This window comes from Macaca thibetana, chromosome 16 (genome assembly GCF_024542745.1).
Source record: "Macaca thibetana thibetana isolate TM-01 chromosome 16, ASM2454274v1, whole genome shotgun sequence".
Taxonomy (NCBI): domain Eukaryota; kingdom Metazoa; phylum Chordata; class Mammalia; order Primates; family Cercopithecidae; genus Macaca; species Macaca thibetana.
The window spans coordinates 24,773,585-24,797,018 of record NC_065593.1 but is presented as its reverse complement, the minus strand read 5'-3'; the positions used below and the strand labels follow the sequence as shown (position 1 = coordinate 24,797,018).

The window sequence follows — 23,434 nt, the reverse complement described above, 5'->3', positions numbered from 1 at the left end:
AAGTCCAGCATCTTTTATTAAAACAGGTTTACTTTGGGGCTAAGCATGATATTAATGGAAAATGCAGTGATTCAGCAGTGGTGCATGCCTGTAAATCCAGCCGCTCAGGAGGCTGAGGTAGGAGTATCACTTGAGGCCGGGAGTTGGATACCAGCCTGAGCAACATAGCAAGACCTCAGTCTTAAAAAAAATTGTTTTTCAATTTTTTAGAAAAGAAAATGCAGTGATTAATTTTAATCCCTTAAATACCATTTCTCTGTTTTACCTCTAGGCCAAAACAAAAACAAAAACAAAAACAAAACAAAACAGACATTCTTGTTTGGTCCCATGGTAGGGGGTTATCAGAACTTATTAACATTAGTGTCAACTAAAGTTGGTATACAACCTCCCACTGCTAAACTTGACTGGCTTTGAAGAAAAAGAACAACAACAGGCATTCTCTGCATTAGTATTCCTTAAGAATCATTTGTGTGTGTGTGTGTGTGTGTGTGCAAATTTCTTCTACAAACCTTAAGAATCTTTGACCATTCTTTTCCACTCCTTCTCTAGTTGTTCAGGAATGTGATAAATACACAGAGTGCTCTGCCTGACTTCTTAGTGGGATTTTAAAATTATTATTATTTTTATCTAGAGACAGAGTCTTGCTGTGTCACCCAGGATGGAATAGAGTGGCATAATTACAGCTCACTGTAACTTCAAATTCCTGAGCCCAAGAGATTTTCCCTCCTCAGCCTCCCAAAGCACTGGAATTACAAGCATGAGCCACTGCACCTGGCCCTAAGGAATATGTTTTGAGTGAAGGGGAATGAATGGCAGTGTTTAAATAATGAAAAATGGCTGTGTTTTAAAAATTCTTTTTTTATATTTAAGATTGATTATATTTGACATTAATTTTATTTATCTTTTAGAGTTTTCACTAGGCTAATTATATTAGCGAGATAGTAATTGAATTAATGTCTAGATAGATCTAATTGCAAAAATAAAATGAATATATACCTTTTGATTAAGTAGGAGGAACTGGAATTGAGAAGGTAAAGGGAATTGTCTAGAATTAGGCTGAAAAGACTCATAGGGCTGATGATTACTGAAAAAGCTTAGTGAAAGTAATTTACATATTTCATGTAAGAGACAAGAAATTGTTCATATAAGCTAATGTGTCACCCAAGTAAGTAGTAAGTTCTTAGGAAATATGTACTACCTGGGTGCTCATGAGTAAAAATATATACTCAGCCATAATCATACCCCAGGTGTGTGTACTCATAAAGACACTCACACACAGGCGTATAATGCACACACACAGATCTTTGCATATATCCATATCTGCTTGTCAACCTTCAGAGAAAGAATAAAGCTGTACAATAAACCATCTCCTGCCAGAAGCAATCATGTTATTATTAAGGGAATGAGTTCTCTGGGGTGTGATCTTAGAATATTTGATGATAAAATAGAATCTTTAACGGCTATGCTTGTTGAAATAAAGTGATCAGTTTGGTTGTACATTTTTTAACATGAGCCATATCAGGAGCAACTGAGGTTGAGAGATTTACTTATAATAGTGACCTCATTTGTATTATTAATAAATAATACTACCCACCTGTTCTAAGGCATTCATTTTCTCTTGTTCTGTTTCAACATAGCCCTCCTTAAAAAAGGAGGTGAGAGTCTCGCTGACACTCAAGGGAGCATCTTCACCAACAAATGTCTCCAGGAGTTGCACAAACTGGAGCAGATTGAATGAAACTCCATTGAAGGCAGTTCTGCCTTTTACCTCCTTGCAGGACTGAATATTTCTGATAATTGAGTGTAAATCTATCAAGCAGGAAACATTACCAAACAGTAAAGTGAACAAGTCTTTCAGTTAGGGAAAATAAATGAGTGCCTATTGTAATGAATACCTGCTATTTTTGCCTGTCAGGAATCCATGCTCCCTTCAGGAGGACAGCATCCTCCTTTTTTCTTTGGAAAAAACATCTCTCCATTGTCAGTTCAGATGAGTCAGGTCATACTGTGCCTCCCACTCTGGTGCCATGGATGGTGATGTGATATACGTCCAGCTAACAATTCATATATGATAGCAATGTAACCTACTATAGGCCAATGAGAGTTAGCCTTAGAACTTTTGGAAGAACTATTAGGGACGAATCATTCTTTTTGTACTCTGATCGCTGAACTAGTAGAATATAAGCTTAGAGATGCTTTCATGGCCATTTTTGTCACAGCATGGAGAAAACTGTCTCAAATTGAAAGTGACACAGAAAAACAGGGCTCAGAGGCAGACAGACAGTATCCTGTTGCTATTGTTGAGCCTTTGAATCTAGTTGTGCCTGAAAACAGCTGCACTCTGAACTTTCTAGTTAAATAAATTACTAAATACCACCACCACAACTCCTTTCTCCAAGAGTCTTGACTACTATATTTACCTTTTAGCTCAATAGTATAATATGAAGTACATTTCATAAAATGTCAGCAAAGTGACTTCCATTTGATTTATTCATTGATTCAATCATTCATGCCTTTCTATATGAGATTTGATGTGACAAACAAATGATTACTCACAATTTTTATATACATCGGTAAAGCAAAATTGATATAAAGATGACTAAGAAGAACAACATGAATTAGCAGGCTGCAAGAGCTTGACCAATGCCATGCATTTTCACCAGAAAATTTGAGAATAGAAAGTTTGTTATTTGAGGCTTAAATGAGAGAAAAATTTGCAGGTAGGAAGAAGATAATCTTGATCTAATTTAGTTCTACAACTTGTTGATGTGAAAGCCAAAACAATATAATAGGATTTTAGTGAAATATGAGTGCTTTTGGAACAATCATTGTTAAAGACATGCTTTGTCTGAAAGCCAGAAACTACTCTGCTCTGCTGAGTAGATCTTTCTTTGTAAGTCTTCAAAAACAAGATAAGATTCTCACTTGTCTCATATGTTTAGATGTGGCCCTACCAGGGAAAGGCATAGCTGAAATGATTTCTATTGAGTTTTAGTATCTAGTATCTGATTTTCTCTGTATGCTTAGATCATAGCTTTAAAGTGGTGGTAGGGTCATATCATGGTTAAAAAATGTATACTAATACGATAAGTTTCAAAGCAGAAGAGCACTCATCAATAGCACATTCCACCATCAATAGTACACCACCACCAAATACATCTATCTGGTATATATTTAGATTCACCAGCTTACGGACAAAATAATGCAAGGAACACCTTCCCATTCTGCCTTAGCTAAATGCAGTCTTTATCATCGAGTACCAGAGTAAATTAAATCCATCTATTGGACTGCCATCTATTCTTCCTACTTTCATTGTTAACATGTACCTGCGAACCTGGAGTTACCATAGATTAAGTTTGCCTGTTCCTCATCTTCAAATGTGACATACTTCATCTTCCAGTTGCAAGTAAAAAATTCACCTGTAAAAACACATTCCATAACGCAGCCAATCAAACTTCACTTTCACAATATTTTTGTTCTAGGGTATAAATGAAAGGAGGATTAAATGAGGAGTTACCTGACCACGACTTTCCTTCTATTTTTTGGGACTTGGGTTCACAGGACTTGTCTTTCTGAACTTCCTTTTTTGTAGTTTCTAAAAGGTACAAATGAAAATGCTTATGAATTAGACATTACATATTCCATTAGCTATTCTAAGGTTAATAAGTGATAGAAATGCCTTGCATATAGAACACAAAAAACTCTAAGTACTTTCCCATATATGTAGTGTCGTAATCAACCACAGTGAATAAATTAATAACTTGAATTGTTGAAAGCAGCTCTGTAGCAAAAGCTATTATTGTATCCAATTTGGCCATGCAAAATGAGGGCTATATTTCCCAGCTACCCTCACAGCTAGGTATTACTATACAGTAGCCCTCTTTTTATACTTGGGAGGATATGTTCCAAGATCCCTAGTGAATGCCTGAAACTGAAGATAGTACATATACTTTTGCAGTTTGAGGTGTGACAGAAAAACTAGCATGAGTTTCTTTTTCCTTCTTCACAATTTAATAAGTAAAAGATTTGTTCTTACTGTACATTTTAACAACCCCAGAATACAATTTTCTTTCTTTCCTAAGTTGAGAACTTTCATCCCTCCCTCCCTCCCTCCCTCCCTCCCTCCCTCCCTCCCTCCCTCCCTCCCTCCCTCCCTTCCTTCCTTCCTTCCTTCCTTCCTTCCTTCCTTCCTTCCTTCCTTCCTTCCTTCCTTCCTTCCTTCCTTCCTTCCTTCCTTCCTTCCTTCCTTCCTCTCTCTCTCTCTTCTTTCTGATAGGGTTTCACTTTGTTGCTTAGGCTGGATGGAGTGCAGTGGTGCAATCATGGCTTATTGCAGGCTCAACCTCCTGAGGTTCAGGTGATCCTCCCACCTCAGCCTCCTGTGTAGCCAAGACTACAGGTGCATGCCACTATGCCCAGCTAATTTTTTTTTGAGATGGCGTTTTGCCATGTTGCTCAGGCTGGTCTTGAACTCCTGGGCTTAAGCAATCCACCTGCCTCAGCCTCTCAAAGTGCTGGGATTACAGGCATGAGCCACCGTGCCCAGCTGAGAACTTTCACATTTTCACTTCAAAGGTAGCACTTTATGCCTTCTCTTTGGCATATCCAAATTGCTAGCATCATTACTCTTGTGACTGGAGCCATTATTAGGTAAGGGTTACTTGAACAAGAGTACTGCAACATAATGACAATCTGATAATCCAGCAGCTATTAAGTGACTAATGAGCAGGTAACATAGACAACATGGACATACTGAACAAAAGGTGCAAGATTTCATTATACTACTCAGAATGGTGCACAATTTAAAATGTATGAATTGTTTATTTCTAGAATTTCCATGTAATACTTTCTGACTGTGGTTGATTGCGGTTTACTGAAACTGTGGAAAGCAAAACCATGGATAAGGGAGAACTACTGTATGCCTAAATTCTGACCAAAGACATGAGAATAAATATTTGAAATTCAGGGTGCATTCTGTCTTAAATATGACTTTCAGAAACTCTTCTAGAACATATATTTTATATTTAACTGAAAAAAGTGAGACCCATTTACAGTTGAAATAAAAGAAAAATTTTAAAATGGTTTCTAGTATCAGACATTACATTTAAAACAAAAGGGCTTCTCCTACCTTTCCAGAAACCCAATTAAAACACTTCTATAATCTAGTACAATGGAAATTATACGTAAATTGACAATAGAGACATTCTGGTTTGCATTTCACTGGTGAATGTAATTAACTTAATTGATTATGTTCAAGGTCTAGACTCATGTTGAGCAGCAAAATATGCCTGAGATTTGCATGACCTGATATGCCAGAAAAAAAATTCTGACTTAAATGAGTATTTTCTGAAAAGACTTTAAAAACCATTCCATGAAACAGGGAGCCGATGTTGTAGAAGAACTGCATTACTACCTGAAAAGTGATCTTTTCTACTTAATGTTGGAACTTCCTCTTGCAGTTCAGAACTCAGGAATACTTCCTCTTCATATGCTTGTTCCCAAGACCTCTTTTCCTGTAGAGGGACTTCAATGTACTCAGAGGGTATAGGCTCCCCATATTTTGTACTTTTTAAGATACTATCTTTTCTTGATTGTGAAGTTGAGTCTTTTTGCTCTTCTGAAATTATCTCTCCATAAGGTGCTTGTTCTGATTTTTGGTATGGTTCTTCTATTATTGACTCTCTGAGTGATTCCTGTTCTGCAGTTGACATTCTGCGTGATCCTTGTTCTGCTACTGACCCTTTGCGTCGATCTTTTTCTGCAGTTGACTCTCTGCGTGACCCCTGTTCTGCAACTGACTCTCTGCGTGACCGCTGTTCTGCAACTGACTCTCTGCGTGCCCCTTGTTCTGAAACTGACACGCTGCGTGGTCCTTGTCCTTCTATTGACCCTTTTTGCTGTCCTTGTTCTGTAGTTGACTCTGTGTGTGTTTCTTGTTCTGTTACTAACCCTCTACTTGACTCTTGTTCTAGAGTTGACTCTGTGTGGGTTCCTGGTTCTATTACTGATTCTGTGTACAGTTCTTGTTCTGCAGTTGACTTTTTGCCTTGTTCTTCAGTTGAAATTCTTTGTGGTCCTTGTTCTGCAGTTACTCCTCTCCACTGTTCTGGTGGGTTTGGTGGTGTTGTTGATGTTCTCTGTTCATCAAGTTTAGGTTGATCTGGACTTTCTAATAATTTACTTTGGGTTTTGCTAGCATGTTTTGCAGAAAGTAATGTATTCATCTCTAAGAGCACTTCGTCAAAACCTTCATAAATGTGTTTCTGATTATCCATGTCTCCCCACAACTCAGTCAAGTTTATCTCTTCAAATTCAATGAATGGCCCTAATGCAGAAAACAAAATATTCACTTAAACCATTGATCTTATAATGCAGAATTAGAGCTATTAAATTAATGCAAAGAAAAGCATTGAGCACAGAGATTGTAATATAGACCTATTGCTCTAAATAAATATCAGTTATCTTTGGTTGCAACACAATAAAAAGTAAAAAGGTATCCAAAAGAACTTATACTACTAAGTTAGAAATCATCCCTTCCTAATAGGTGTGATTTTGGAAATAAACAGGATTCTCCTTTTGCTACTTGGAGTGTTGCTTAGACTGCCAAGGCCAATAGAATTTGTCCTCTACCTTTGTAGTCCCCTACAATAAGCATCGCATAGGGATGGGAAAGGGGACACATCTTTCATCTCAAATATATTTTCAATATCTGCAATATAAAAAGCAAGTCTTTATCCATGACAATCTTTCACTGAGGCTATATTTTTCCAGCATTCATTTTCCCCCCTATCTCTTTCCCTCTTCTATGTTCTTCATTCCTCAGTTATTTTCCTCTACAACTTATATGGGCACCTGGAACAGAATACTAGGGAAAGACTGGATAGTATTCACAGAATCCCACTGTTAAACAACGACAATAAAACCCTGGTGTCTGTACTATAAAGAGTGGAAATCATGCCACAAGACTGTCCCCGTTTCTCCCAAAACAGTAGTGGTAAGCTATAAAATTGTGATTCTCACAATTTTCAGAAATACTCCAAGTATATCACCCACAGATTTGTAAGTATCCAAGTAATAAATCTTCACACAAAAATAAAATATTGACATTCTTGGCCAGGTGTGGTGGCTCAATGCCTGTAATCCCAGCACTTTGGGAGCCAAGGCAGGTGGATACCTGAGGTCAGGAGTTTGAGATCAGCCTGCCCAACATGGTGAAACCCCGTCTCTACTAAAAATACAAAAAAAAAAGCTGCGTGTAGTGGCAGGCACCTGTAATCCCAGATACTTGGGAGGATAAGGCAGGGATAATCGCTTGAACCCGGGAGGCAGAGGCTGCAGTTAGCTGAGATTGCGCCATTGCACTCCAGCCTGGGCAACAGAGTAAGACTCTGTCTCAAAAAAAAAAAAAAAAAAAAAAAAAAAAAAAAAAAAAAAAGACATTCTTTGAGAAACTCAGCCAGTACGATACCTTCTCTTTAAAAAAAAAAATGAAAAAAGCTGAGCACAGTGGCACATGCCTGTAGTCCTGGCTACTCTGGAGCCTGAGGCAGGAGGATTGCTGGATCCCAGGAGTTTGAAGCCAGCCTGGGCAACATAGCAAGACCCCATCTCTGAAAAAGTAAAATAAAATAAAAATAAACCCCATAATTCTATTTGTCTTGGAAATAACATAAAAGGACATTTTACTGCATAAGTAAAGGTACACAAGTAAAAATGCTTGGGAAAAGGAAATATTATTCTTATAAATCTTATAATTTTAAGTTGGGTATTGGGTGCAGTGGCTTACACATATAATCCCAGCACCCAGGCATTTGAGACTATCCTTGGAAACAGGGTGAAACCCTCTCTCTATTAAAAATACAAAAAATTAGCTGGGCATGGTGGTATACACCTGTAGTCCCAGCTACTCAGGGGGCTGAGGTGGGAGAATCATCTCCCACCTGGGAGGGGTTGAGGCTGCAGTGAGTCATGATCATGCCACTGCACTCCAGCCTGGGCAAGAAGAGTAAGATTCTGTCTCAAAAAATTTTTTTTGTTGATAAAATGGAATTACCATTACAAACTTAATTTCCAAAACATTCAGACTGTCACTAGAGCATTTCTTCATTTGCATGAATTTAAAATTGAGTTCTCACTGAGTTCTGATATAAAATTTTTGAGTATTGCACTGTGGTGAAAAATACATCTAGTTGTGATGAAGAGTGAATTTTGTGGAGGAAATAAACAACTAGATACAGTTATCATGATCTAAGAGAGCTATTATGTGAAGGGATTCCATGGTGGTAGAATAATCTTGTGTTATCATATCAGTGTATCATATCAGTACATATCAAGTGACACTTCAGCTTGAACATACTCCCTCTGAGTGGCACTTACATTGTCGTGGGTTTCGAAGCAAACTCCTAAGCATTTGTGAACTATGGTCATAGAACAATTCCAGCAAGGCCAATGTCCTCTGCCGATCCAAAAACCCTACCTAAGCAAAGAAGAAAGTTTGTGATTAGTTGTTACAGGAGATTTAAGATTTTTATGCAGTTGGAACGTGGCTTATTGAAGCTTTCATCATCACTACCACCACAACAATCATTATCGTGTAAGTAAAAGCTGCAGCATCAAAATCAGGAAAGTTATATCTTGCCTTTAGGCTTATACTCTACTTTCTCATTCTATGACATGTCAAAATGACCTCTACTTAGTAAATGTTTAAGAACTATTTGTGACTGACTTATTGATGGCTAAATCCAATGTATAATGTTCAGTTCTTATCTTACCTGACCTGAGTATGTCACTTGAAACAATTAACTGCACCCTACTTGTTCTTTTTCCATTGTTATTTTTGAAAAACTTTTTAATAATAGAATATAGAAAATGATAGAATTAACATATGTGTTCCCAACACCTAGAAATAATAATTGTTAACATTTTGTGTATGTGCTTTAAAAAGTCCAATATAGCAACACAGTGAGACCCCCATTGCTTCAAAAAGTAAAAAATTAGCCAGGCATAGTGGTGCACACCTGTAGTCCTAGCTACTTCAGAGGCTGAGGCCAGAGGATTGCTTGATTTGCAATGAGCTATGTTCATGTCACTGCACTCCAGCCTGGCTGACAGAGCAAGACCTTGTCTCAAAAACAAAAACAAAAATACCTGATATCGGCCAGGCGCGATGGCTCATGACTGTAATCCCAGCACTTTGGGAGGCCGAGGTGGGTGGATCACCTAAGGTTGGGAGTTCAAGACCAGCCTGACCAACATGGAGAAACCCTGTCTCTACTAAAAATACAAAAATTAGCCAGGCATGGTGATGGGTGCCTGTAATCCCATCTACTCGGGAGGCTGAGGCAGGAGAATCACTTGAACCCAGGAGGCGGAGGTTGCGGTGAGCAGAGATCATGCCATTGCACTCCAGCCTGGGCAATAAGAGCAAAACTCCATCTTAAAAAAAAAAAAAAAAAAAAAAAAAAAAACCTGATACAGTACATATGTCTTTCTTCAAATTGCTTTTATTTACTTAACATTGAGATCTAATTCATATCTGTAAAGAAATATATTTTATTCTTTTTAACTGCAATAAGGCATTCTGTAATATGAAAACACCATAATAATAATAAAAAAAAAACTCCTCTATTGATGGGCGTTTTCATTATTTTTAGTATTTTGATATCAACATAATGCTGCGGTAGATATCCTTATACACAGCTCCTTGTGTACATATGCAAACATTTCTCTAGGGTAAATAACTAGAAGTGGAATTACTGGATTGTATAATATATGCACTTTCAACTTTATTAGTTATAGCCAAATTGCTTCACAAAATGTTAATACCAATTTACATTCTTGCCAGCATTGAATGACAGTATTATTTCTCCATATCTACATCAATGCTTGATATTATTAGAGTTTATTATTTTTTCTAATCTGATAGATAAAAATGGTATCATTATTATCAATTTGCATTTCCCTGATTACTAGTGAGATTTAATATATTCTCATGTGCTTATTATATGTTTGGGTTTTTCATCTTCTATGAATGGCTTTTTCATATCCTTTTCTCATTTTTCAGTTGGGACCAGTTGCATATTTCTTTTTTTGAGATGGAGTCCCACTCTGTTTCCAGGCTGGAGTACAGTGGCGCGATCTCGGCTCACTGCAACCTCCACCTCCTGGGTTCAAGCGATTCTCCTGCCCCAGCCTCCCGAGTAGCTGGGGCTACAGATGCCTGCCAGCACGCCTGGCTAAACTTTTTGTCTTTTTAGTAGAGATGCAGTTTCACCGTGTTAGCCAAGATGGTCTCGATCTCCTGACCTCGTGATCCGCCCACCTCGGCCTCCCAAAGTGCTGGGATTACAGGTGTGAGCCACTGCGCTCCACCCAGTTGTCTACTTCTTATGGATTTGTAAAATTTTGAGAATGACCATTCTTTTATTTACATAGCAAATATTTTTCCCCAGTTTATCTCATCTTTCAATTTAACTTTTGGTGAGTTTAGCCATATCAATGTTATCCATTAATTTTGAGGATATACATTAATTTTGAGGTAGTCAAACATATAAATCATTTCTCTTTGATATACAGTAAAAAATCAGTGAATGATATTGGGACAATTACTTTTTCATATTGGGAAAAACATAAAAGTAGATCCCACCCTCATTAATGAGAAAAGTGAGTTCTATCTGATCAGAAACCTAGCTGTGGAAAACAAAATTTAAAAAATTTTAGAAGCAGCCAGGTGTGAGTCACCATGGCTGGCTGCTTCTAAAATTTTTTAAGACAGGGTCTCACTAAGGAATGCTCCTAAGGAATACTCCAAATAAGCACAAACCATTTTAAGTTCCAAATATATGCTCTAAATTTTCTTTTTTCTTTTTTCCTTTTTTTTGAGACAGGGTCTCACTCTGTAACCCAGACTGGAGTACAGTGGCATGATCATAGCTCACTGCATCCTCAAATTCCTGGTCTCAAGCAATCCTCCTGCCTCAGCAGGAGTCGCTGGGATTACAGGTATGAGCCACCACACTTGGCTGCTTCTAAAATTTTAAAAATTTTGTTTTCCACATCTAGGTTTCTAATTAGACAGAACTCACTTTTCCTCATTAATGAGGGTGGAATCTACTTTTATATTTTTCCCAATATGGAAAATTAATTGTCCTAGCACAACTCATTGATTACTTCTTTTCCCAATGATTTATATTGCCACCTGCGTTATATACTAAATTCCCACATGCTCTTGCATCTGATGCCAGATCTAATATTCTGTTCCACTGATTTGTCTATTCCAGTACCAAAGCCAAAGCTATTTTAATTAATATAAGTTTATTTTAAAAATAAGCTCCTGCACAGCAAAATAAACTATCTCCCATTTGTTTGTCTGTTCACTCTGTTTACACCCGACCTGAATATACAATTTTCATGAGAAGACATACATGGCTGGTGCCTGTAATCACTGCACTTTGGGAGGCCTGGCAGATCACTTGAACCCAGGAATTTGAGACTAGCTTAGACAACATAGTGAAACCCCATCTCTACAAAAATTATCTGGGCCTGGTGGCGTGGCTTATAGTCCCAGCTACTTGGGAGGCTGAGGTAGGAGGATCGCTCAAGCCCAGGAGGTTGAGGCTGCAGTGAACCGTGATCGTGCCACTGCACTCCAGCCTGAATGACAGAATGAGATCCTGTCTCAGGAAAAAAAAAAAAAAAAAGATGAAGAAGAAGACATACGCGCAGCCAACAAGCATATGAAAAAATGCTCAACATCGCTAATCATTAGCGAAATGCAAATCAAAACCACAATGAGATACATCTCACACCAGTCAGAATGGCTAGTATTAAAAAGTCAAAAAATAACAGATGCTGGCAAGGTTGCAGAAAAAAGGGAATGCTTATACACTGTTGGTAGAATGTAAATTAGTTCAGCCATTGTGAAAACTGTTCGGTGATTTCTCAAAGAACTCACAGCAGAATTGCCATTTGGCCCAGCAATCCTATTATTGGGTATATATCCAAAGGGATATAAATTGTTCTACCATAAAGACACATGCACACGTATATTCACTGCAGCACTATTCACAATAGCAAAGACATGGAAACCAACCTACATATGAACCGATGGTAGACCGTATAAAGAAAATGTGGTACAAGCCAAGCGCAGTGGTTCATGCCTGTAATCCCAACAGTTTGGGAGGCTGAAGAGGGAGGATCACTTGAGCTGAGGAGTTCAAGAGCAGCTCTGGGTAACACGGTGAGTTACCATCTCTACAGAAACAGAAAAAATTACCTGGCATGGTGGTATGTACCTGTAGTCCTAGCTAGTCCTGAGGCTGAGGTGGGAGGATCGCTTGAGTCTGAGTTGCAGTGACCTGTGATCACACTACAACTCAGCCTAGGTGACAGAGTGAGGCCTTGTCTCCAAAAAAAAAAAAAAAAAAAGTAACAGAAAATGTGGTACATATGCACCATGGAATTCTATGCAGTCATAAGAAGAATGAGATTATGTCATTTGCAGCAACATGGATGGAGCTGGAGGCCATAATCCTAAGTGAACTAACACAGGAACAGAAAACCAAATACCAACATGTTTCCACTTATAAGTGGGCGCTAAACACTGAGTACATATGGACAGAAAGAAGGGAACAGACACTGAGGCCTACCTGAGGGTCAGTGGAGGGGGGACGGAGAGTGTCACAAAACTACTTGTAGGGTACTGTGCTTATTATCTGGGTGGCGAAATAATATGTATATCAAACCCCCATGTCACACAATTTACCTATATAACAAACCCATACAAGTACCCCTGAGTCTAAAATAAAAGTTGTCCGGGCAGGTGGTGCACACCTGTAGTTCCAGCACTTTGGGAGGCTGAGGTGGGCAGATAACTTGAGCTCAGGAGTTTGGACCAGCCTGGGCAATGTGGCAAAATCCCATCTCTACGAAAAATAAAAAAATTAACTGGGTATGGTGGCACATGCCTGTAGTCCCAGCTACTAAGGAGGCTGAGGTGGGAGGATGGCTTAAGCCTGGGAGGTGGAGGCTGCAGTGAGCCGAGATCCCACCACTGCACTCCAGCTTGGGTGACAAAGTGAGACCCTGTCTCAAAAAATAAAATTAGTTAATTAATTAAATAAAAGTTTAAAAAATCAGGGAAATTCTCCCCAACTTGTTTTTCATTTGTAACTATTTTTGCTATATTTGAAACTTTTTCCCAACTAAATTTTTTTTAACTAAACCTTTTAAAATATATATATACCCTATAAACAGAAAAGTGCATAAAACCTAAGTATACAGTTTTATGAATTATTGGAATAAAAAAACACACAGGAGGACTTTCTCAAAGAGAATCACAAACTTGAGTAGAGGGTAGAGCTTTGCTCCAAAACTCAAGGGAACTACAATATGATTTTATTGTTTGAATTGCCACAGCATTCCAAATGCAATTCCAAATTGCCATATTCCCTCTAAATACTGTAGGATCTTCTATATAATAAGGCACAAAGTAAAGAAGAGTTTTTGCACTGCAGTTTAGAAAAGCCTACAAAGCCTTTTCTTTCTCTGGGACCCACTCTGGAAGCTGATGACTCATTTAATGCATAAAAGTAACACACACAAATGTGCTCAGTTAATTCATAAAGGCAGCACATGCAAATGTGGCAACAATTGTTTTTAAAATATAAAAACGATCCAATAGGCATTGTGCCTCTTTTTTAGTGGTAGGTGGCACACGGTACAACAATTTACCCTACACCTGGAACTACTGGACTGCTAAAGTTTCTTTTTTCTTTTTGAGACGGAGTTGCGATCTCCGCCTCCCGGGTTCAAGCAATTCTTCTGCCTCAGCCTCCCGAGTAGCTGGGACTACAGGCGCATGCCACCACACCCAGCCAACTTTTGTATTTTTGGTAGAGACAGGGTTTCACCATGTTGGCCAGGGTAGTCTCGTTTCTTGACCTCGTGATCCGCCCGCCTCGGCCTCCCAAAGTAAAAATGTTAACAAGACCATAAACCTGTATTTTTATGGGGCTTATCTCCCATCCTCTGACACACATTAGCTTACTTACCAAGACATCTAATGCTACTTTACCAAGGCATCTAATGCTGCTTTCAGCTAATCAAGTCCAATCATCATGATGGATATCATGGACCTATGTAATGTTCTGTGATATGTCAATACAATTAAAGTCTATGTATACTAGATTACAATACAGAAAAGAAGAACTGCCTTCGCCCTAAGAGAATGCAGTGAAAAGTAATGCTATTCTTGACAGGTGAAATCAATTCTTTTGGTCCTTGTAAACTTCTCTAGAGAAAACAGCATTTGCCAGACCAATAGTTGTTGTGAATGAGAGAGCTATGTCAATTTGGTTCAGTAAAGATTCCACACCTGGAATAGCCACATAAATAGAACCACAGTAATCTACATTCTTTAAGATGTAGGCTGGGTGCAGCGGCTCATGCCTGTAATCCCAGCAGGCGGATCACCTGAGGTCAGGAGTTTGAGAGCAGCCTGGCTAACATGGTGAAACCCCATCTCTACTAAAAACATAAAATTAGAAGGCATGGTGGCACGCATCCCAGCTACTTGGGAGGCTGAGGTAGGAGAATCGCTCAAACCCAAGAGGTGGATGTTGCAGTGAACTGAAATCGTGCAGCTGTACTCCAGCCTGGGCGACAGGGTAAGACTGTCTCACAAAAGAAAAAAAAAAAAAAAAGATGTATCCTCCACCTTCTACATAGACAAAACAGGAAAATTAGATAAGAATGTGATAGGATTACTTCCCCTAAATCCTTTATATATTTTCATATCTATCTCTGTGGAGTTTTTTTTTGTTTTTGTTATCTGCTTATGTATTTGTTTTTTTAACATTCTGGCAGACAGGGAAAGTTCAGGAGTTTCTGTTACCATAATACCAGGTCCTTCCTACCATAATAGTCCTCAGTTCCCAATATGGAGAACAAATGTGAAGATTCTGTTGGTTGCTGCGTGTCTATTCCAATTAAACATCCAAGAACCAGAAATAACCATAGCTAAGTCCATAGATTAATTGGGCCTGTGACATAACCTTTGACCAAAATAGCATTTATTGTCTGACATCTATACACCCTAACTTTACCCAGTGGCCCATGGGAGTGCTTTGGGATCCTAGGAATTGATGTTAACTTGGAATCAGTATCTGGTAATCCCTGAGTCTGTGATATTCCTTTGCCAATGCATATTCACCCTAATAAATGGCTACGGGCCCTTTGAGTAAAGCCTAGAGTAAAATCTACGATATATACTTGAGGAAGTCTGGTAGAATTCTTCCCCAAGAGACCCAACCTTCCCTTCAACCAAAGAGTTCTGGGTATACTATCTGACTTAAGTCTGGCATCTGGGTGAGAGACTGAGATTCTCCATTGTGGTATCTCAACTCATGTTTCTGGACCTATAGTTAGTGCTTTTCTGTAAGTAGATCCAGTAATAATTTAGAAGGTATCCTATCCATTTAATTCCTAAGGAAACTGTAATCACCAAGAAAACATTCAGATGGCCACTTTAACTCCCACTACTCATTATGGTAATTCCAAGTATATATTCAGGAACCAACCACAGTGTGAGTCCTAGACAAACTGGATCCGTTAAAATATGGCCTTGGATCTTTGAGACTGAATCAAAATACCATGATTAATTACACTTATGAGCACTAACTTTGACTAGTGGGCCTTGTCTCTGGTAGTTAAATGTCATGTATCTTTTGTCACTCTAGAAGACAATCATTTCCCTTGAAATTACAGCGTTTACTTCAGTGACAGTAACTCTCACCATTGTCCCCAGGACAGCTACCACAGAACTTTTTAGTGATGTTGGTGCTCCCCTCGTTAATTTCTTTAGTTATTTCTCAAGGGAATGTCATTTGGGCTGTCCTGGGCAATATGGTAGAAGTGCACATATAGAGGCTACATATGAAAAATCAATTTCAGAAATCTTGAAAGCCTTTAGATTTCTTACTGTATAGTAAGCCAAGAAGGTTCTGGCATCTCAACCTCATTGAATATAGGCTATCTTTGAGTCAAGGTTTTATTTAATCTACCAATAAAATTGTTAAAACCAAAAATATTACTGCTAAGTATATACTGCAAAGTATACCAATATTGATAAATTTGAGGCAATCCAAAGTTTTATCTATCCTTAGTCTGAAAATACTATAATCAATTCCCACACATATTACCCAGCTTTCTGCTGCTAGAAATTAGCAAAAACTTACTGATCTGTTGGAGTACCAACACTCATCTTTCAAGACAGACTTTGAACTAGTATTCCTGGAGAAATACTGAGATGAGTCTCCAATTTTGGATTTAAAGGCAATGAATGTTGTACAGGTGGATCGTGAAGAAAACAGACATCTCCTTGCAAACTAATTGCCCCAAGGCAAGTTATTAAAGGATTTCTAAGGAAAGAAAAGCTAATAGTCTCAGACAGGAGAGAAGGTATTGCTTCTCCTGCAAAGGAAAGCTTAGGGAGAATTGTGGCTCAAGTCTTAGATTCCTCTGAGTACACCCATATGTAACTATTCCAAATTTCAGGGTCTCATCTATTTTCTAATGTGCTAACTTTTATGTAAAAGATTTGGCAAGTCTGTGAATTCAACTTGCATCTTGATTCTGTCACATTTATTTGGGGGCTGATTTTTCATCCATATTTGCCCTGAAGCTATAAGAAATAGAGATTTCTATATAATGATCAGGTTTTCTGACTGCAATTTGAGCTGAGAGTTTGAAGTCCTGAGCGTGTCTTTTACTTTCTATAACCTCTCTAATACTGTGAGATGAAGCCCACCCACTGACAACCCCAGGGGTCATCACTATTGTAATTATGGCCAAATGCAGCAAAAGCTTTTCCTTTAATAGGCACTTCATCCCAAGCCAGCATAAGTGATTATTTTGAAGAAAATTTTCATTAAGGAGTAACAAATATGCAACGAGGTATGCAAACCCTAAGTGTTTAGCTCACTGAATGTTTGCCACTCGGATAAAGACATAGCACATTTTCATCACTGCCAGAAGGCTCCATTACTATTTCTTAGTCAATAATTCCTCCAAAGGTGGTGATAATTCTGATATTTATCATTATCGATTAGTTTGTTCATTTTTGTTTTTGTTTTCTTTGAGACAAGGTTTCACTCTGTTGCCCAGGCTAGAGTGCAGTGGCATGATCATAGCTCACTATATCTTCTAACTTCTGGGCTCAAGCTATCCTCCTGCCTCAGCCTCCTGGGACTACAGGTGCCATGCGACTACACTCAGCTAATTTTTTTTAATTTTTTTATTTATTTGTAATTTTATTATGTATTTATGTATTCATTTATTTTTGTAGAGACCAGGTCTCACTATGTTGCCCAGGCAGGTCTTGAACTCCTAGACTCAATTGATCCTCTTGCCTCAGACTCCTGAGTAGATAGGACTACAGGCATGCACCACGATACCCAGGTAATTTTTGTTTATTTTTTGTAGAGAGGGGGTCTCACTATATTGCCCTCACAAGTGTGAACCACTGTGCCCAGACCATTCTTGTCTTTTTAAATCAACTTTAGTGAAGTATAGATTCAATAAAATGCACCAATTTTAAGTGTATAGTTCAATGAGTTTTGACAATGTATACACTCATGTGTACCACCACAGTGAAGCTGTAGAACAGTTTCATCATCCCCAGAAGCTCCCTATGTCTCTCTTTTTTTTCTTTCTTTCTTTCTTTTTTTTCTTTCTGGAGACAGAGTCTAGCTCTGTTGCCCAGGCTGGAGTATAGTGGCACAATCTTGGCTCACTGCAACCTCCACCTCCCGGGTTCAAGTGATTTTCCTGCCTCAGCTTCCTGAGTAACTGGGACCACAGGCACATGCCACCACATCTGGCTAATATTTTGTATTTTTAGTAGAGAAGGGGGTTTGCCATGTTGCCCAGACTAGTCTTGAACTCCTGAGCTCCAGTAATCCACCTGCCTCGGCCTCCCAAAGTGCTAGGATTACAGGCGTGAGCCACCGTGCCTGGCCACTTATGTCCCTTCTTAATCAGTCCCCTCACTCATGGTCCCAGGAAACCACTGATCTGCTTTCTATTGCTGTAAATTACTTTTCCCTTTTCTATAATTTTATATAAATAAAATAATGGCGAATTCTTTGGTTCAGCCTTCTTTCACTTAGAATAATATTTTTGAGATTCATCAGTGTTATTGTATCAGTGGTTCATTCTCTTTTATTACTGAGTAGTATTCCATCGTGTGAATATACTACAATTTGTTTATCCATCCACAAGTCGATGGACATTTGGGTTGTCTCCAGCTTAAAGCTATTATGAATGAGGCTGCTAAGAACAGTCACGTATAAGTCTTTTAGTTTTAATTATATGATTTAATTTGTTTCATTTCATTTATCTTAGGTGCATAATCTAGGAGAGAAATTGCTGATTGCTAGGTCATATGGGGAGTGTATATTGAACTCTTTAAGAAATTGTCAAAACTGTTTTTGAAGTGGTTGTATAATTCCTACCAGCAATCTAAGAGAATTTAAGTTGTTCCATATCTTTCCCAACACTTGGTATTGTCAGTTTTTTTTCTTTTTAATTATAATGAATATCAGATTTTTTTTTTCTTGTGAGACAGAGTCTTGCTTTGTTGCCCAGGCTGGAGTGCAGTAGTGTGATCTTGGCTCATTGCAACCTCCGCCTCCCAGGTTCAAGCAATTCTCGTGCCTCAGCCACTCAGTAGCTGGGATTACAGGTATGGCCACTACGCCCAGCTAATTTTTGTATTTTTAGTAGAGACAAGGTTTTGCCATGGTGGCCAAACTGGTCTTGAACTCCCAGCTTGAACTGATCTGCCCACCTTGGCCTCCCAAAGTGCTGAGATTACAGGCGTGAGCCACTGTACTCTGCCAGTCTTTTAAATTTTATTCATTCTAGTAGGTTTAATTTTTATCTCACTGTGGCTTCAGTTTGCATGAAAAATTGATGATTATTTATCTGATAAATAATTGATCAGATTAATTATAATCTGATGAATAACTGAACATATTTCCATGTGCTTATTGGATATACCTATATCTTCTTTTCTGGCATGCCCATGATTTTTTAAATTGGGTTGTTTTATAAAGTTGTAGGAGTCTTTATATGGTCAAAATGCAAGTCTTTTGTCATTAAATGCATCACAAATATTTTCTCCCAGTCTATAGCTGTTGTTTCATTCTAGTATCTTTCAAAGAGCAGAATTTTTAATTTTGGTGATGTCTATTTTTTGTCAACATTGTTTTGGCTGTTGTGAGTCCTTTGAAATGCCACACGAATTTCAGAATAGTTTGTCAATTTCTGTAAATAAGTTCACTGGGATTTGGATTGGAATCGTGTTGGATTTGTAAGTCAATTTGGGGACTAACAATACTTAATTTTTTGACTCATTAATATAGTCTTTGACAGAAACAATAAAGGATCATTCTTATTATTTAGGTCTTTCATTTCTTAACAATATTTCATAGTTTTCAGCCTGTAGATATTTGCAAATACTTTGTTAAATTTATTTCTAAGTATTTCATGTGTGTGATGTTATTATAAATGGCATTTACAAACTTCATCTTCCAATATTTCTTTGCTAGTATGTGGAAATCCAATTGACTTTCATGTATTGATTTTTACATCCTGAAGCCTTGCTAAATTTATGTATTTGTTTTAGTGAATTCAACTTTTTCTTGAGATTCCTTAGGATTTTCTACACAGAAGATCATGTAGTCTGTGAATAAGAGAGTTTTCTTTTTTTTTCTTGCTTTATTTAATTGACTAGTACCTCCGGTACAATGTAAAATAAAAGTGGTAAGAGTGGATATCCTTGCCTTGTCCTTGTTATAAGGAGGGAATCATTAAATTTTTTACCTTTGTAAGTATAGCTGTAAGTTATTCATAGATGTGCTTTATTGGGTTGAAGAAATTTTAGTGTGTTGAGAGGTTTTTAAAAAATTTTTTTTATCATAAATGAGTGTTGAATTTTGTCACAGTTATATAGTTTTGTTTTTTGGTCTCCTAATGTGATGAATTGTTTCGACAGATTTTTTTTTTTTTTTTAAGAAATGGGGGTGGTCTTACTATGTTGCCCAGGCTGGATTCAAACTCCTGGGCTCAAGCACTCCTTTTACCTCAGTGTCCTCATTAGCTGGGATTATAGGCACGTGCCACCATGCTCAGCTCTGATTTTTGAATGTTAAACCACCCTTGTATCCCTGGATTAAGCTCTATTTGATCCTTTTTAATGTACTGCTTAACCGATTTGTTAAAATTAACTTAAAGATTTTTGAGTCTATGTTCATGAGGACTGTTAGTCTATGGTTTTCTTTTATTGAAATATCTTTATCTGGATTTCATATCAAAATAATACTGGCCCCATAAAATGAGTTGGGAAATGTTCCTTCCTCTTCTCTTAAGAGTTTATGTAGATTTGAAATTATCCCTTCCTTAAATGTTTGGTAGAATTTATTAGTAACGCTATCTGGGCCAGGCATTCTGTTTGTGGAATGTTTTTTTAGTGGTATTAATTATACTTCTTTATACATATAAGGATATCTAGTTTTCCTATTTTCTTTTGAGTTAGATTTGGTAATTTGTGTCTTTTAAGGAATTTATCCATTTAATGTAATTTGCAAATTCATTGGCATAAAGTTGTTCATAATGTTTCCTATCATTCTTTTAATGTTTGCAGGGTCTGTAGTGATGTTCCCTCTTTCTTTCCTGATATCAGGACAGGCATTCCTTAGAGATACCACAGGTCCAGTTCCAGACAATGGCCATAAAATGAATATTGCAATAAAGCGAGTCACACAAATTCACTTTGGTTTGTTAGTGCTTAAAAAAGTTATGTTTATGGCTGGGTGTGGTGGCTCACACCTGTAATCCCAGCACTTTGGGAGGCTGAGGCAGGTGGGTTACTCGAGGTCAGGAGTTCGAGACCAGCCTGGCCAACACAGCGAAACCCCATCTCTACTAAAAATACAAAAATTAGCTGGGCGTGGTGGTGCACGCCTGTAATCCCAGCTACTCCGGAGGCAGAGGCAGAGGCAGAGGCAGAGGCAGAGGCAGGAGACTGGCTTGGACTTACGCAGCAGAGGTTGCAGTGGGCCAAGACTGTGCCACTGCACTCCAGCCTGGGAGACAGAGTGAGACTCCATCTCAAAAAAAAAAAAAAAAAAAAAAGTCATGTTTATACTATACTGTAATCTATTAAGTGTGCAATAGCTTAAACTGTAGTTTCTTAAGGGTACCATAGATTAATCGCCTAACCAAGTATACACCTTAATTTAAAAACACTTTATTGCTAAAAAATGCTAATGATCATCTGTGCCTTCAGCAAGTCATAGCTGTTTTGCTGGTGAAAGGTTGTACCTTAATGTTGTTGGCTACTGACTGATCAGGATTGTGGTTGCTGAAGGTGGGTGTGTGCTGTGGTAATTTCTTAAAATAAGACAACAATGAAGTTTGCTGCACCTATTGACTCTTCCTTTAATGAATGATTTCTCTGTAGTATGCGATGCTGTTTGATAGCATTTTATCTACAATAGAACTTCTTTCAAAATTGCAGTCAATTCTTTCAAATCCTATTGCTGCTTTATCAACTAAGTTTACGTGATAATCTAAATCCGTTGTTGTCATTTCAACAATGCTCATGTCTTCACCAGGGGTAGATTCCATATCAAGAAACCATTTTCTTTGCTTATCCATTAGAAAAAATTTGTCATGCATTCAAATTTTATCATGAGATTACAGCAATTCAGTCACATCTTCAGGCTCCAATTATAATTCTAAATTTTCTTGCTATTTCCACTATATCTGCAGCTATTTTGTCTACTGAAGTCTTAAAGCTCTCAAAGTCATCCATGAGGGTTGAAATCTTCTTCCAAACTCCTGTCACTGTTGAATGTTTTGACCTCCTCCCATGAATCACAAATGTTCTTAATGGCATCTAAAATGGCGAATTATTTCCTCCCTTCCTTCCTTCCTTCCTTCCTTCCTCTCTCTCTCTTTCTTTCTCTTTCTTTCTTTCTTTCTTTCTTCTTTCTTTCTTTCTTTCTTTCTTTCTTTCTTTCTTTCTTTCTTTCTTTCTTTCTTTCTTTCTTTCTTTCTTTCTTTCTTTCTTTCTTTCTTTCTTTCTTTCTTTCTTTCTTTCTTTCTTTCTTTCTTTCTGTCAGGAAGGCAATCTTTACTTTCTGCAGAAAGGGTGCTCAATTGCATATGGAACAATGGCAAGAGCACACCTGAACAAAGGAAAAGCAGACATATTTATCCCTTATGCATCTGGGTCGTCTTTACTGTTGTGTCCTGCATCCATTGGCTGGAGCTGGACCTCACACTCTTAAACTGATACCCGCTTTGCTAATAGCTTAAAACTTCCCTAAATGGGTAAGTGCAGGGAAGAACAAAGAATGAGAGGAAGTTGCTTACGAAAGGTTTAAGGAAGCAAAAACATTTCCAAATAAGCAAGGGGCACAAGCTATGAGCTAAGATTTGCCTGGGCCTATCCAGACATGCCTGAGTAAGCCAGAGCAACTAACTGGGCTAAACTGTAAGAACTAATAGTTGATAGGAGGCTTTAGAGTAAGGAGCTATTATTCCTAGTGTCTATTATTTTATTTTTAAACCATGATGAGCTTTGAAGAGGAACTTTTCTACTTTCTACAATTTCCTCCTCTTTTACTTTATAGTTTCCTCTTCAAACTCACTTAACATGTCTTGGCTTAGCTTGTTTTGATTAACTTCTGGATGTATGGTACAACATAGCACCTAAGAAGAAGGAGTATACCTTATTATAGTTGTTAAAGAGGTAAGAATTGAGGCTACATTTTTCTTTTTTTGATTGATGAAATGCCAGGGTAAAAGGGATAGCCAGTTGGACTAGAGCATAAGTACTGCTCTAATTATTTGGCAGAGTGTCCGGTAAAGGTTCTCCATAATACCACCATACATCTGCTCTGGGATGGATAAGGGCGGACTGATAGGTCAGCTCTTGGAAGTGTCTGACTTCACTGCATCCTATTAAGTCTCCAAGGAATGCCAAATTTTTCCCCTTGTCATTGGAGACACAAGGTAACATTGGTTTTGGAAGATGGAGGATGGATGACCCGTGGGGGCTGACCCACAGGGTGTTGAACTTCAGGAAATAGCAGAGAAAGACCTTGCCACAATTCATTATTCCAGGCAGTGGAATCTTGAGAAAGAGCTACCATGCACTCCATGTCCACTTGATTTGAGGACCATCCTAGTGGAAAGGGGACAACCTGGGCCTCTGGCCTACCGTACACACAAGTGTAACAGTCACTTTTGTTTAAAGTGCAAATGGAATATTTAATCCATTCTAACAAAGCATTTACATCTTTATACCCTGTTTCAGTAGCACTGGTTTGCCTTAGGTCTTCTACTTCTACTACTGAGACTTTGC

General features: G+C 38.1%; 2 protein-coding genes across 6 annotated transcripts in view; both read right to left on the bottom strand.

Moving 5' to 3' along the window:
* NSRP1 (nuclear speckle splicing regulatory protein 1) overlaps positions 1-23,434 on the bottom strand; it is a 554,990-nt gene that overhangs the window by 129,642 nt on the left and 401,914 nt on the right. The window lies entirely within an intron of this gene.
* Positions 1-23,434, bottom strand: part of EFCAB5 (EF-hand calcium binding domain 5) — a 186,374-nt gene that overhangs the window by 54,464 nt on the left and 108,476 nt on the right. For all 5 annotated transcript variants that reach the window (XM_050763292.1, XM_050763290.1, XM_050763289.1 and 2 more), the window contains 5 exons: positions 8,377-8,476; positions 5,414-6,325; positions 3,518-3,595; positions 3,327-3,419; positions 1,595-1,809 (listed from right to left, as the gene is read on the bottom strand). In XM_050763292.1, the coding sequence (XP_050619249.1) occupies positions 1,595-1,809; positions 3,327-3,419; positions 3,518-3,595; positions 5,414-6,325; positions 8,377-8,476 (1,398 nt within the window). The remainder of the gene's footprint in view (positions 1-1,594; positions 1,810-3,326; positions 3,420-3,517; positions 3,596-5,413; positions 6,326-8,376; positions 8,477-23,434) is intronic.